The sequence below is a fragment of the Coregonus clupeaformis genome, chromosome 33 (assembly GCF_020615455.1).
Source record: "Coregonus clupeaformis isolate EN_2021a chromosome 33, ASM2061545v1, whole genome shotgun sequence".
NCBI lineage: Eukaryota > Metazoa > Chordata > Actinopteri > Salmoniformes > Salmonidae > Coregonus > Coregonus clupeaformis.
This window is the reverse complement of record NC_059224.1, coordinates 28,770,421-28,785,589: the sequence shown is the minus strand read 5'-3', so window position 1 is coordinate 28,785,589 and position 15,169 is coordinate 28,770,421. Positions and strand designations below refer to the sequence as shown.

Here is a 15,169-nt window from a genome sequence, read left to right as displayed (position 1 = left end):
TTGTTTTTTTCTTAGCCGCTGGTTTACACACCGCCATATCATTGGTGGCCTCTGGTACAATTCCCTGTGATATAATAATGATGAACAATACATTGTCAAAAGTCAATACAAACTGCAAAGTTCTGCATCAGTGTAACAAATAATGTCTGACCTGTGTCCTAGGCCGGTGCCAGGTCTGCAGTGCGCTGGTGCATGACAGAGGCAATGGCACTGTCTTAAAGCCCATGGTAACATAGTGAGCACTTTGAAAAAGAAGTGCTACTATGTGATTACATAGTGCTTTCCCAGCAGAGCAGGAACATGACATGTGATTGAGTACCACAGGAACCTCTGCAGAGTCTAGTGTAACCTGTTCATAGAGACATAACAATTAGTGCTGTACTTACAAAACATTTTTTCTGCGTTTCATTATAAACTACTGTACACAATTTTCAAAACCCAATTTCTTTTTTTTAATTAAGAAAAATTGGCTGTTCTGAAACCTTTGACAAGTAGTGCCAACACTTATCGAAAATTTGAACATTTTGAGTTATCACAGAATCTTTCCCAGTCTTTATTGCCGTCAACAACCCACATCGGTTTGTTAGAATTTCGTTGTGTATTAAGTTTAATGATACAAAATCAGAGCTCAGACTGAGAAACAAACTGATCCACAGTGGAACATTGTGGAATCATTCTTATTAAATCTGCAACCGCAGCAAAACACAACAAAAAGAAAACTTATCTATCTTAACCTATCTTATCATAATGTTAGAGAACTGTTTATCTGAGAAACCTGAAGCCGATGAGCCTCCTCATTTTTCTTCATGGACCTGTAACATCGCCCTCTCACTGTCACCTCACCGTTAACTACACTTGAGACTGTTTCAATACAGTGATTGGGAGAAAGGGCGCAGCATTAGCCATTAATACATTACTGACTCTTATCTTACGGTCGATACAAACAGCAGTAATATTAAAAAGAGGCTGCAAAACAGAAACTCGTCAGCTCATAACCTTCGCTAGCATAGGGCTAATTTAAGCTAAATAAAGATAAACACGTACCTTCATAATCAAACAGGTAACCTTCAACGAAGAACTTGTAGCCTTTATCAAGCTTCGATCTTGAAGTAAGGGACCACTTGTCAGCAAGTCGTTCTACGTCGTTAAGTCGTATTGGTGGCAGATGTGAAAGGGACTGGGTGAACTCCATAATGATGTGCTACTAGCTAAGCGTTCCTAAGCGACACCGGATGTAAACATAACCTGCATCGCGGCAGAACGGAAGTTGTCTGACGTCACGTGAAAAGGGCCTATTGTTTTCTTGGAGACTATGGTCCCAGCTGCCTTGAGATCATTGACAAGATCCTCCCGTGTAGTTCTGGGCTGATTCCTCACCGTTCTCATGATCATTGCAACTCCACGAGGTGAGATCTTGCATGGAGCCCCAGGCCGAGGGAGATTGACAGTTCTTTTTTGTTTCTTCCATTTGCGAATAATCGCACCAACTGTTGTCACCTTCTTACCAAGCTGCTTGGAGATGGACTTGTAGCCCATTCCAGCCTTGTGTAGGTCTACAATCTTGTCCCTGACATCCTTGGAGAGCTCTTTGGTCTTGGCCATGGTGGAGAGTTTGAAATCCGATTGATTGATTGCTTCTGTGGACAGGTGTCTTTTATACAGGTAACAAGCTGAGATTAGGAGCACTCTCTTTAAGAGTGTGCTCCTAATCTCAGCTCAGTACCTGTATAAAAGACACCTGGGAGCCAGAAATCTTTCTGATTGAGAGGGGGTCAAATACTTATTTCCCTCATTAAAATGCAAATCAATTTATAACATTTTTGACATGCGTTTTTCTGGATTTTGTTGTTGTTGTTCTGTCTCTCACTGTTCAAATAAACCTACCATTAAAATTATAGACTGGTCATTTCTTTGTCAGTGGGCAAACGTACAAAATCAGCAGGGGATCAAATACTTTTTTCCCTCACTGTACACATCATAGTCCTTTTTTGCTGCACGATTTACTTTTTTAAATGTGCTGTAAATACAGTATATTGACAGAAGAACATATTATGGTATAAAACATCCCACCAGTAGCCTGTTTATTGTTATTTCCTCATCTTATAACATAAAATACAATCCAGGCAACGTTTACGTTTTTGAAATTTTATTTACAACCACATAAAATAAATACAAAAATCAAACTGACATATTTACAAATATTGAAAGTCACAAATATTTTCCGGATAATTTTTTTGTCACTTTAGGTCAGTGTGGTTTCAATATCCCAAACAATGTATGATGAATCACATTAATCAACATTCATACATGATCACAAAAAGCCACTTCGATGACCATCTCACTGAGGAGCGACAAGACTGCTGAAAATTAGGTTGCATAGCATTTGATTTCCTTCTAGTGCACACAATGAACAAATACAACATGTTGGTTTGGAGGAAAATAAATCAAAGCTCAAAGCTTCGGTCCTGTTTCACCTACTGCATCGTATTTACCCTTACTTACAGAATCAAGCCAAGCCTAGCAATATTTTCTAGACTGCATTATTGTAGAACAGTTTCAGTGGCATCCTTTCTCTGCCACTGAATAGTTGAGTGGTGATCAATGATTTCAGGCAGTGCTGTGACCAGTTGCATGAAGACTCATCTTCCCGTTCTTCATCGTACTGCCTCCATCCAGATAGCTGTGTATTGCGATGGCTTGGACTTCTTGGGCTCGTCTTCTTGAGCCAGAGCCACACTTCAGATAGCAGATCAGATAAAATATCTCCACCACATTCAGCAGCAGAGATACACACGCCACCACCAGCATAAAGATGATGAAGATGGTCTTCTCTGTTGGTCGTGACATGAAGCATTCTACAGTGAACGGACAGGGAGCTCTGCTGCATTCAATCTTGGGGTCCAGGATAAACCCATACAAGTAATACTGACCCACTATAAACACTATCTCGAGCAGAATCCTGAAGAATATATTGACTGTATAACTGGCCAGCAATTCACCTTTGATTTTGACATGACCCTTCTCGTCAGAATACTTAGGCATTTTCCCCATCTCATTGCCTGCCTGACTTAGCCATTGCCTCAGTTTATTTTCCTTGTGGATGATGTGCATGACATGTCCCAGGTACACCAACGTTGGGGTGGAGACGAAGATGATCTGAAGGACCCAGAAGCGGATATGAGAGATGGGGAAGGCGTGGTCGTAGCATACGTTCTTACAGCCAGGCTGTTTGGTATTGCAAATCATATTAGACTGCTCATCGCCCCACACCTTCTCCGCCCCTGCTCCGAGGACCATGATCCTGAAGATAAACAGGACGGTCATCCAAACCTTTCCGATGACCGTGAAGTGCGACTGCACTTTGTCCAGCAGTGATGACAGGAATCCCCACTCTCCCATTTGTGCTGATAGCTCTGGCTAGAAAGAAGTAGGAAAAAACGATAAATGTATACGTTTGGGAAAACAAAGTGAAAGGTTGAGTTACAGTATTGGCAACATTCTGATAAATGATTGGAAATCTATGATGAGATTGAATGAAAAAATATTAAATGGGTAAAACAAAATAGTAGATGAGTAGATGAACAGAGAGCAGTCTGTGTTTCGGAGAGAAGAACACAAGCTGTTTATAGGATAGTAAGGCTTGAGTCAAGTAAGCTATAAAACACATTGCCTAACTGGAGAGATTTCACATGCTGTCCGTTATCAAGAGATGAAGTGTTTTCTGAGTCAAAATCTGATGTATAATATTTCAGCATCAGACATTATAATTCAGTATTTCAATAGCAAAATATATTACTTTTTTATATATACAGTACGTTACAGACAGGTCCAAAATTATTGACACCTTGATAAATACACACTGTATAAAATAAATAATATAAATACTAAGCTACAGTATATTGTATGCTCAATTGTTTTTGAAAATAAAATAATTTTATACTAATACAATTGCTCAGAGATTTTGTTTAACAAGTAATTTAAAAATAATCTAAAAAAGGTCAAAATGATTGGCACCCCTGTTTTCAATACCTTTCAATACCTCACCCTGCAAGGATAATGGCACTAAACATGTCCTGGTACTTGGTAAAGGGCCCAAGGACCAGTGGAAGAAACATAGCCCCATAACATCAAAGATCCACCACCAATGTAGTTGATGTTATGGGGCTATTTCGCTTCTACTGGTCCTGGGGCCATTGTTAAGGTCATACGCATCATGAACTTTACCCAGTACCAGGACATTTTTGCCAAAAACCTGGTTGCCTCTGCCAGGAGGCTAAAACTTGGCCAAAAGTGCATCTTCCAGCAAGACAATAACCCTAAACAAACATCAAATCCACAAAGAAATTGTTAATTGACCACAAAATCAACTTTTTGCAATGGCCATCTCAGTCTCCGGACTTGAACCGCATTGAAAAGTCCAAAAGCTCAGATGAAGGATATCAAGGATCTGGAAAGATTCTGTATGAAAAAATGGTCTAAGATCCCTCCCAATGTGTTCTCTAATCGAATCTCTAAACTACTGTACATATCTTTCTCTGAGCAATTGTAATAGTATAAAATAATTTCTCTATTTGTTTGAGCATACAATATAGCTCACTATTTGTATTATTTATTTTATACAGTCTTTTTTGCTCATCTTTATCAAGGATGCCAATCATTTAGGGCTTGAGTGTATATTCTGTTTTGAGTAACGTTTTGTTAGAAATTATTTAGATGTATTTTTATGATATACCCAAAGTATGTAAATGTGAAATGTCCCAAATAACACAAAATAGATATTGAAATAAAAACTCTGTTTTTGTTTTTGGTGATATTAGATTTGCATTCTTATGTGTTTTCATGTAAAGGGAAAACAACAAAATAGTTCATTAAATATGTCTTACCTTTAAACAGACACCTTCTGGGCAGAACACAACATCCACCAGTTGTAGAGGCAAATGTTAAAATGCTACGTAGTGCTACTAGTTTACCTTGAACTTTAGTTTTGTCGAATTGCACAATTTTCTTGTCGTGTGAGTTGACACGTTGTGCATGGAAATGACAAATCTGCTGTTTAGAATTATGTGTACCTGGGGATGATTGTACAAGTTAATAATTGGCAACACAATGGTAAAGTACATTTTAACGTTGAGTCATTTTGTATTTCCAAATGAGTAAGTAATAACCATGAAATAGCATTGTAATCTAAGCCATAGCCTGTGCTAATGATTTCTCATTGAAAATGTGGGTGGTCTAGGTCTAGGTAGGCAAAGGGTAATATAAGTTAATGAAATCTTAAATCAATAGTTTTCTTTGGATTTCCTTGGATAGTTTTACAATTATACTGTATGAAATTGTATTTTTGTTGTTGACAATGCCCTCTCAGAATATGTGCCTGGATTGACATTAATAGAATTCTAGCAAAAAATAAGGATACTTATTTTATTATACTATAGCTATAAGCCCCTTTATTGTGAGGGTTGGAGGACGTGCCATTCCTTATTTTCAAATTATGCCTATAGCAATATTTTCATACTGAAAAGTACACAGTATCCCACTCCTAGAACATTTGTCTGGATTGGTAGTTTGACAAAGTTCTGGTATAATAATAAGCCACTTTATTTTGAGGGTTGGGAAACATACAGATGTAGGATCTTAATTTGAGCCAGTTTGTTACAGCAGGATAATAATCCAGCAGCAACAGGACATGTGTATTATTAGGTGGATTATAATTAATGTATTTTTTTGTAGGGGTTGATACATTTTTCATTAGGTCAAATCAAGTCTGACATTTTAAAGTGGAAATTACAAACTTTAGAAGCCTTTTTAAACCTTGAATACACTACAGCAACAAAATGGTGATCAAATTAAGATCCTACATCTGTAAAGTCTTATTCTTCAGTGATGTTAATTTGAAAGCCATATTTGGTGTCCTAAGAGAATCAACTATTCCTTCATATGTATTATTGTGTCATGTTTCAGTGATTGTTTGATGAGTTTTCAGTCTCTCAATTTCATGCAACCACCATTAAAATATTTTTATTTTATTTTTTACAATATGTTTTATTTATCATTTCAAAAAATAAACACTGCCTATCTAGATTGTATTGTAGGATAGACAATATCTCAGTTGTTAACATTCATCAGTCAATATACAAATCATATCAAGGTTTATTGACATTTAGGGTTAACATATCTGTGCAAGCATTTTCATTTTGTAGTAGTCCACAATTGAACAGTACACATTCAACATAAATACAAAAAATACACTAACTACTAGTGCACTGCATTTAAATCAATAAACATAAGAAAACAAAACAGGTAGTGTATTCATTCAGATTTTCAACAATACAAAAGATCAAGATACATTCAAGGCTAATTAACTTTCAAGTGTTTTAGTGGTCACCTAGCAACCTTTTCTCTTCCTTTGCTCCTTCCAGACTACCCCCTAAACTCTGGCCACTCTCAAATTCCAGGTTCATCTTGTTCTGTCTCAGGGCGTCCATCTCAGTATCCACGTGACCAGACCACCCAGGGGAGGGGAGGACGGCGGGGTTCGCTGCTGAGGTAGTGTGATTAGTGCGCCCCTTAGAGCCGCCACATCTCACTCTTGTGCAAAGCAGATAGAAAACCTCAATCACATTTAGAGCCAGAGACACACAGGCCACCACCAGCATGAAGATGATGAATATGGTCTTCTCTGTGGGACGAGACATGTAGCATTCTACAGTAAAGGGGCAGGGAGATCTGGAGCAAGGGAACATGGGGACCATGACAAACCCATACAGGTAGTACTGGCCAACAATAAAAGCAATCTCTAGAATGATCTTAAAGAATAGCTGGGTCAAGTAACTGCCCAACAAATCTCCCCTAATTCTGACCTTCCCTGCTTCATTGGTGTATTTGGGCTTCTTCAACGTGCCATTATCATGCTGGCTCTGAAGTATGGCTCTTAGCTTGTTCTCCTGGCTGATGATATGCATGGCATGGCCCAGGTACAGAAGAGTTGGAGTGGAGATGAAGATGATCTGTATGACCCAGAAACGGATGTGTGATATGGGGAAGATCCAGTCATAGCAGACATTTTCACAACCAGGTTGTTGCGTATTGCATATGAAACCAGATTGTTCATCGCCCCACACACTCTCCGCTCCAGCACCCAGAACCATGATTCTGAACAGGAACAGGACACTCATCCATATCTTCCCAATGACCGTTGAGTGGGACTGCACCTTGTCCAGTAACGTGGAAAGAAAACCCCAGTCTCCCATGTTTGCTGATGTTCAATGGCTTTCTAAAGAAGAGAAGAAAATAGCCAGTTAATGAATTTGACAGTAGAAGGTCCATCTTATCTATGAGTCAGGTTGTCAATGTTTCCACTCACTTTTCAGCCTTAATCATTCATTTGACTTTTGGGGCACGCACACAATGGCATCAAGACCAAGTTCCTAAAACTGATAACCCTCTATCATTAAGAATATATATATTATTATTTTTTACAACATTATTGTATGTAATAACTATTGTGTATTGAATGATAACCCTACTTCAAAAACAAACTTAAAATGTAAGGAGTTGGTCACATAATGAAGAGCAACAAAAAGCACATGACAGGCTAGATCATAGTTAATGTCTAGTAAATATATTGATTATGAGGAAAAGTTTATGTATGACTTATTTGCTATTAATTATATGTTCATATTTTATGATATTGCATGGTAATCAGTAAACCCCAAATACATTATGCACTGAAAAATATACTACTTTAATAACTTAAATAAACATTCTTTAGATCCAAAATAATTACAAAACAAACTACATGTTTTTCTTAAAAATTACTCAAAGGATAGGAAAATGTGAAGTGAGGAGAGAAAAGTTGCCTCCTACCTGGTCCTGACCCTATGGAGAATATACCTCTGAGACCAACTGATCGTTAGCATGAGTTGAACCTTGAGTTTTGGAGGCTGGTGGTAAGGATTGCGTCAGGTTCACTGTCACGTAGTCATAATCAGCGAATTCGATTTAAAAAGTTAACCTGTACAGGACTGACAGGAAGGCCCATGCATAATGATTGACAGAAAGATACATATCCACAACAAGGTATTGGAGAACTGAAAAAGCATGTGCGAGCAAGGAGGCCTACAAACCTGACTCAGTTACACCAGCTCTGTCAGGAGGAATGGGCCAAAATTCATCCAACTTATTGTGGGAAGCTTGTGGAAGGCTACCCAAAATGTTTGACCCAACTTAAACAATTTAAAGGCAATGCTACCAAATACTAATTGAGTGTATGTAAACTTCTGACCCACTGGGAATGTGATGAAAGAAATAAAAGCTGAAATAAATTATTCTCTCTACTATTATTCTGACATTTCACATTCTTAAAATTAAGTGGAGATCCTATCTGACCTAAGACAGGGAATTTTTACTAGGATTAAATGTCAGGAATTGTGAAAAACTGAGTTTAAATGTATTTGGCTAAGGTGTATGTAAACTCCCGACTTCAACTGTACCAGACAGAATAATTTCCTTATAAAATAGTAATTTATTGAATCAAGATTATAGTGTTATCTGAATTACATTACATCTACTCATACATGCAATGTCACAACCAATAACACAAGTTCCAAATAAATATTTAGAAAATTAAGAAATACATCAAATACAAAGATACAGATTTATATTAGACATTATTTTTCTGTGGTACAAGCTCAAACATGAATCCTTTATCGCATAAAAATGCGATGAATATGTAATTTAATGTTTAGGAGAAATTGTACATTTAGGCACACAGAATTAAGGTTATTTTATACTGTACGTATGGCTGTAGACTGGCATGTGAATCATTGAGTCAACATACAAGCAGATTGTGTGAAAAATAATGTGTACCAAAGCTGACACCTCAGATATGGACCTCCCCCATGTTAGCTGTGTTTTCCTCAGAAGCCACACTTTTCATCACCCCACTGGCCAGCTTCCTCCCCTGCAGCTCCAACTCCAGATTGACCCAGTTCTGGATCATCTGGTCCTTGTTCTCAAAGGCCTTCCTCTCCAGGACAGGGGTGACCGGGGTCACCGTGTAGTCCTGCCTTCTGTCCAGACACTCTTTGACCGATTTGACAAACAGGTAGAAGAGCTCAATGAGGTTGAGGAGTAGAGACACACAGGCTACCACCAGCATAAACCAGATGAAGACGGTCTTCTCTGTGGGTCTGGACAGGAAGCAGTCCACCTGGTGAGGGCAGGGGAAGCGAATGCAGACAAAGCGGGCTTGGAGGGTGAAGCCATACAGGTAGTACTGACCCATGATGAACCCCACCTCTAGAAGGATCTTCACCAGTAGGTGCACTACGTAACTGCGTAACAGACGGCCACGCAGGTTAATCTTTCCATTGTCGTCGCTGTACTTGGGGACTTTGTAGCCCTTCTTCAGGAAGTTATTGTCCTGCTCATCCTGTGCTTGCTTCTTCATCTTCTCCCTGACTTTCTTCTCTACGTGGATGACATGGAGGACATGGCCCAGGTACACCAGGGTTGGGGTGGAAACGGAGATGATCTGAAGCACCCAGAAGCGGACGTGTGAGATGGGGAAGGCGTGGTCATAACAGACGTTCTCACATCCCGGCTGGTCTGTGTTACAGACGAAGTCTGACTGCTCGTCCCCCCACACCTTCTCTGCCCCGGCCCCAAGGACCAGGATCCTGAAGACAAACAGGACGGTTAGCCAGATCTTCCCTATAACCGTGGAGTGGGACTGCACTTTGTCCAGCAGCCGGCCCAGCAAATCCCATTCACCCATTTCGATCAGTTAGACAGTTTGCTGTGGAAAAACATATCATTTATTTATCACATGGTGGATTACAGTTATGACAACTGTAAAATATATTTATTTTTTAAGCAATGTTTTAGAGAATGAATAGATCTCATAACAGCATGAATTAAACTGTACTAATTAAAATGTACCAATGAGCCCTCAATCAAGGACCATCTTTATCGGTTAATTTGGACCATTGAGTACATTGATAAGTGAAGGCCCATGAGGCCCAGATATCAGGAGCCATTCCAATAACAGACCTTTCCAATCTGGTGGGAACCAAGGACCTGACCTTGTTCAACCCCTAAACATTGATTGCTTTATTCAGAAGGCACAAGAAGATATTACAATTATTTCCTGCCTTGCCATTACAGTTTTCTGTGCCACAATATAATTTAGGGACATTTTTTGAATGCATACTCAAAATATAATTTTTGCCGAGCAACGTTTTCTGAGGAAAAACCTCTCACTGCAGATAGTTGTCTACTTTTCATCAAAGATGTACGTGTAGTCTAAGTATTGTTAAACTGGTATGGTCACATGTTATAAATTCTATAATTATAGACTATATCATTACTTTTTAGTCATGGTCAGCAAATCCCATCAATTCTTACAAAATGGGTGAAATATCCCTTTAATGTAAATTTCAATTGATTAACCTCACTGTCTACGCATTATGATTGTCTAATAGTATTACCAACAACTAACCAGAGGCAATGCACTTAACTATTTTAAGAGACCATTGCATTTTCGTAAACAAAAGAAGAGACCATTACATCTCACTTTCTAATGTGCAATTTGCACAAATCTGGTATTTGATCATGTAATTATCATGAGTGAATTGTTTGCTTTTTCAACTTACCAACGGACAAGACTTGAAGAAAGTTTGGAGCTCTCAATCTCTCAGGTGGGTGATGTCAGGGTGAAGCCGAGAATCTTCTCAACCTTCCCCTCCTATGGAGGAGGCGCCATCCAAACCACAACAAAGACTACATATCCCACCTCTTAGGCATGACAACATTCAATGACCTGTGGTAGTGTTGTTTCCCAAGGTGAAACCATAAAATGATCATTTAGGTTCTTATGATATCTACTGTATGGCTATGCTAAACATAGAGGCAGGGTATGCCAATATTCAAGAAATGAAGCTTAAAAAATGTATTTAAAAAATGAGACACAGCCAACCTGCAACAAGATTGAATTGACTATAGATCAAGTATTGATTATCAAACACAATATGCATTTTGTGTCTAATAATTAGACATTGTCATTTCTTTGTCAGTTGTTACTTTCTAATTGTTCCATCAATTGTTTTGTTTTTAACAGCAGACTTTGCTTTCCATGTCCTTGTGAGGATTACAGACAATGACTGACCAAATGTTTACTAAATAATATTAAATATGTCAAGATGGTTGGTCCTTCTAAATATAAATTATTTACAAAACTATATTGTCTTTGTCGATAAAAACATGGATTTGTGTATGTTCAAAATTGAAATCCTAATCAAGTACATCAACAAATAATTATCTAGTAAGGCCCATCTTTATTGAGCTACATTTTTTATTATGCTATGCATAACATATGCATATTCACCAAGCATAAACTAGATGAAAAGTCATTCACAAGCACACAACTTCTTTCTGCAATCATATCACCAATAATTATAATCACAGCACTAAATAAAAAATAACCCATTTCAAAATCAATTCTCAAGTATAATGTCTTTACATAGGAATGTCAGTTAAACACCTCAAAGATCACAGTTCGCCAAATAAAAAACCTCTCAAATCACTGCAAAAAAGATCTCCATCACCTCACATATCTGTGCATTTCACAGACGACATTAACATAATTTGGGAGCTACACTCCTGGAGATTCTTTAGTATTATTATAAACTATGAATAAATATAGATTTTTATGCAGTTCAAGGTAAAATCATTACACACACTAATTCATTTCCTAGTGTAATATCATCTGTATGATGACTGTATGACTACCAGCTAGGCATAACTTTGTTGTCATGAGTTCAGTGGACTGGAGTTCAGTTTTCTGGAGAGCTTTCAGCATGAGCTTGTGAGCATACGTGATCCCAAGACCCAAATCCATTCTGGCATTGACTGCACAAGTCGAAACTGGAAAAGATAACACCAACAATAGAGTCATGGTTAGTCTATAGTTTAAAATGGACTACGGACTACTAAATGTCCCTCAACTCTACCAAGACCCGTTTTATTCAGCACAGATCTGTGTACCTGCAGTGTATGGGGCCAATAGCCCGTGGTCCTGTGTGAGATGCCCAGGGTGGAGATGGCATGACGGGCATACACATCTGACTGTGGTACTAGCCAGCCGCCTGCTGATATTCCATGGGGCGCCACTTGGAAAGGTATCAGACTTTGCACAAAGATTCCCTGACGACCATATTCATGGTGCAAAGCACGGGAAAAGTTGTCAAGGTAAGCCTGAGAAAAAAAAGAGAAGAATCACAGCCATTTCAGTACAACAAAAGTAGGCTCATAAGAACACAATGCATTTAAAAACATGAACATCAAGGATCATTAGGGTCACACACACACCTAATAGGGTGGGTGTGTGTGTGTGTGTGTGTGTGTAGAATCTGACCGTAGACGCAGAGAGAGCAGCTTTGCTTGGAGAGGGTCTATAACATGCCCCAGAAGAGATGTTCACCACTGCTCCACGTCTCCTCTCTACCATGCCAGGTAGAACCAGGCGCGTCATCAGTGTGGTGGCAGCAATGTTTCTGTTGATTACATCCCACAACAGGTCTTCAGACAGGCCAGTAAAGTTTGGCGAGTTGCGAAGGGAGTCATCCACACAGTTAACTAGAAAGCCTATATCTTTGTCCCTCAAGGCGTCTTTGACAGGCTTGCAAGCTGCATGGCCCTGACTGAAGTCTGCCACAAGCACCATTGTATCCACTCTGTGAGTCTCAGAGATGGCCTTGGCTGTGTCACTGACACTGGCACCCTCTTTGCTTATCAGGATGATGCAGATGCCCTGCCTGGCAAGCTCCTCTGCATAGGCTTTCCCTATGGCCTCTGAAGCACCTGTAATACATGGGCATAGAAGTCATGATAAGAACCATAATAAACAAACCCTTTATGTGAACTGTGGAATTATTCGCTTTCTATTCTATTGCATTTAGCATTACCATAAATGACAGCCCATTCACCAAAACGGTGGCCAAGGCGTGTGCTTGGCATCAGTCGAGGAAGGAAATGCACCCTGATAAAGCTGTAGCAGTCCCGCACGAGGATGACAGCTTTGCTGGCTGTATACAGAGCACCCACAACGGCTAGGGTTTCCACACATGAATTGCATGATCGAGCAATTTCTCTGTACAAAAGCTCAAAACTGTCAACAGCAGCCATAGCAGTCACGGGTTGGTATTTAGCTAGCTAAACTAAAGAACGCTACAAACAATGGTTCCCAATCCTAGCCAATCTGTATTATTTAGGTACTTCAATAAGCTAGCTAACGCTTTCTGATGATATCCTTTACTTGATACTTAGTTAAATTGTGTATCGTATTGTGCCATCTAGATAAATAGCAGTTCTAACAGGTGCAATCTTGAGCTAGTTTGGCTTTTGACAGACGCTCCTCTCTCAGGAAGGGATTGTAAACATGGGAACCACGTGACACCTAACACAGGAAAGGTATTTAAAGGCACAGTAACAAGCATAACGTCTGAAAACTTTTAAATATCCGGAGTAGCTGTAATTTATTGCATATCATGATTGTCAATGTTAACATTATAAATATTCAAACATCCTCCACCATTGGTGTTTGTTTGCACCCATTTTATCAGCATCATCTTTGCCTGTGACCCTCTTCTTTGAATATCCCACAATGCACGAGTGTGAGCTAGCTACGTGTTTCCATAGAGACAGTGGTCGAGCCAAGCTGCAGCAGGTTCGAAATGTGTACTAACGATACAACTAGCTAGCTAGCTATATTGACGAAATAAGCTGTACCATATGTAGCTAGTAAGTCTTACACTTTTTATTACAATGTGATACATTTGCAATGGTTTGGGAAAATGTTGAATTAAGTTATGTCATGCAAAGGACTTTATCTCATTTCCTTCGTTGCTAGCAAGCTAACGTTAGCTTTCGTCGTTGGCAAGCTAGCACCCTAATTGCAGAGAGATGTCAACAAACACAACATCAACTAGCTACATAGCAAGACAATGCATGTACTTGTTTTAATACAATTACATCGCTTGTCTAAGTAGCTAGTTATCGCATTGAAGTATCACTGTCGTAGCTGGCTAGTTAACTAAGTTGCCACTTTCTAATCTCAATTCTGCAGATACAGTATTTGTGCAGAGAAGAGTGAATGCACAACAAGACCATGTCTCATTTCTCAGCTGAGGCTGAGGCTGAACTTCAGTCTCTGTTGAGGCAACTTCTAAAAAGCATCAAAGACAGAATCTCAGGTGCACCATCCATTGAATGTGCAGAGGAAATCTTGCTACATCTGGAGGAGACTGACAAGAACTTCCATAAGTATTCAGAAATTAATTACTTTCTCCATTGTTACCATGAAATCTGTAGTAATTTGTATGCGTTATTATCTAATTCTTGTTTATTATCTGTCTCTTTTTTAGTTATGAATTTGTTAAGTACCTGCGGCAGTATGTGGAAAGCTCTCTGGGAGCAGTCATCGAGGAGGAGACAGAGGGCTGTGCCAGAGGAGAGGGACATGCTGTTGGGTCCGTTCAGGACACCTTGGTCCATGCTGTTACAAGGAAGACTAGAGAATCTGGAGAGTATGTATGGTGTCTCTCTCCAGTGTCCATAAAGCATTCCCAGTGAAGACGAGATGACTAACATGACTCGCCACTTATTTCACAGAATATTCCACTGCTTACAGGGGGAGTCTGTATGTGCTTGTATGCGTCACAATGAATACAATCTTGAAGCAGGAGTGTAGACTAGATCTTGCATTGCATTCACCCATCACATTTACTTTCTCATTTGTAGATACAAGCAAATGATGCAGACACTGAAGAACACGATGATGGTAGTTGTTGAATCATTGATTAATAAATTTGAAGAGGACCAACTGAGAAAGGAGGAGATGCACAGGGAGAGCCAACATCAGCAGTCAAACAGCCATTACACAGACAACTGCTCTGACAGTGATTCATCCTTCAATCAGGTAATAGCATGTAAAATAAATAGCCTACAAGTCACTCTTGTTGCCCTAATTTTCCAGCTCCCATCTTGGGCCGGGGGTTGAGTTTGGTCTGCTACTTTGTGGTCTGCTACTCTGCATTGCTATATAAATGCATTATGTGTTTTTGTTTGTGCTGGCAGAGTTCATATTGATTTATAGGGGGTTTAATCTAGG

General features: G+C 39.3%; 5 protein-coding genes across 10 annotated transcripts in view; 1 reads left to right on the top strand and 4 right to left on the bottom strand.

Moving 5' to 3' along the window:
• Positions 1-2,129: 2,129 nt before the first annotated feature.
• On the bottom strand, positions 2,130-5,035 carry LOC121548955 (gap junction Cx32.2 protein-like). The gene is made up of 2 exons (XM_041860646.1): positions 4,884-5,035; positions 2,130-3,417 (listed from the first exon to the last, which is right to left on the bottom strand). Exon 2 carries the CDS (start codon positions 3,397-3,399, stop codon positions 2,608-2,610), a length of 792 nt encoding a protein of 263 aa, XP_041716580.1. The 5' UTR covers positions 3,400-3,417; positions 4,884-5,035; the 3' UTR covers positions 2,130-2,607.
• A 967-nt stretch (positions 5,036-6,002) lies between these two features.
• On the bottom strand, positions 6,003-8,145 carry LOC121548954 (gap junction Cx32.2 protein-like). 2 transcript variants are annotated; one of them, XM_041860644.2, is made up of 2 exons: positions 7,867-8,145; positions 6,003-7,273 (listed from the first exon to the last, which is right to left on the bottom strand). In XM_041860644.2, the coding sequence occupies exon 2, from the start codon at positions 7,248-7,250 to the stop codon at positions 6,375-6,377; it is 876 nt and encodes a 291-aa protein (XP_041716578.1). In that variant the 5' UTR covers positions 7,251-7,273; positions 7,867-8,145; the 3' UTR covers positions 6,003-6,374. The 2 variants fall into 2 exon arrangements, with proteins under 2 accessions (XP_041716578.1, XP_041716579.1); XM_041860645.1 differs by lacking the exon at positions 7,867-8,145 and adding an exon at positions 7,364-7,860.
• A 539-nt stretch (positions 8,146-8,684) lies between these two features.
• gja11 (gap junction protein, alpha 11) lies at positions 8,685-9,787 on the bottom strand. Its single transcript, XM_041861152.1, has one exon. The coding sequence runs from the start codon at positions 9,776-9,778 to the stop codon at positions 8,882-8,884; it is 897 nt and encodes a 298-aa protein (XP_041717086.1). The 5' UTR covers positions 9,779-9,787; the 3' UTR covers positions 8,685-8,881.
• Positions 9,788-11,316: 1,529 nt separating this feature from the next.
• Positions 11,317-13,432, bottom strand: hsdl1 (hydroxysteroid dehydrogenase like 1). Its single transcript, XM_041861151.1, has 4 exons — positions 12,966-13,432; positions 12,416-12,861; positions 12,046-12,255; positions 11,317-11,925 (listed from the first exon to the last, which is right to left on the bottom strand). Exons 1-4 carry the CDS (start codon positions 13,183-13,185, stop codon positions 11,854-11,856), a joined length of 948 nt encoding a protein of 315 aa, XP_041717085.1. The 5' UTR covers positions 13,186-13,432; the 3' UTR covers positions 11,317-11,853.
• Positions 13,433-13,703: 271 nt separating this feature from the next.
• tbc1d32 (TBC1 domain family, member 32) overlaps positions 13,704-15,169 on the top strand; it is a 57,598-nt gene continuing 56,132 nt past the window's right edge. For all 5 annotated transcript variants that reach the window (XR_005996718.1, XM_041860639.2, XM_041860642.2 and 2 more), the window contains exons 1-4: positions 13,704-13,800; positions 14,126-14,322; positions 14,424-14,585; positions 14,800-14,977. Coding sequence is in view for 4 of the 5 variants with exons in the window: in XM_041860639.2 (XP_041716573.1) it covers positions 14,153-14,322; positions 14,424-14,585; positions 14,800-14,977 (510 nt within the window). In the remaining variant the exon portion in view is untranslated. The remainder of the gene's footprint in view (positions 13,801-14,125; positions 14,323-14,423; positions 14,586-14,799; positions 14,978-15,169) is intronic.

Coding starts and splice junctions, on each gene's coding strand:
- hsdl1 (XM_041861151.1), bottom strand. CDS start 13,185: ATGGCTGCTGTTGACAGTTTTGAGCTTTTGTACAGAGAAATTGCTCGA. Junction 12,862..12,965: donor TGAATGGGCTGTCATTTATG/GTAATGCTAAAT, acceptor CATGTATTACAG/GTGCTTCAGAGGCCATAGGG. Junction 11,926..12,045: donor ATTGGCCCCATACACTGCAG/GTACACAGATCT, acceptor TATCTTTTCCAG/TTTCGACTTGTGCAGTCAAT.
- gja11 (XM_041861152.1), bottom strand. CDS start 9,778: ATGGGTGAATGGGATTTGCTGGGCCGGCTGCTGGACAAAGTGCAGTCC.
- LOC121548954 (XM_041860644.2), bottom strand. CDS start 7,250: ATGGGAGACTGGGGTTTTCTTTCCACGTTACTGGACAAGGTGCAGTCC.
- LOC121548955 (XM_041860646.1), bottom strand. CDS start 3,399: ATGGGAGAGTGGGGATTCCTGTCATCACTGCTGGACAAAGTGCAGTCG.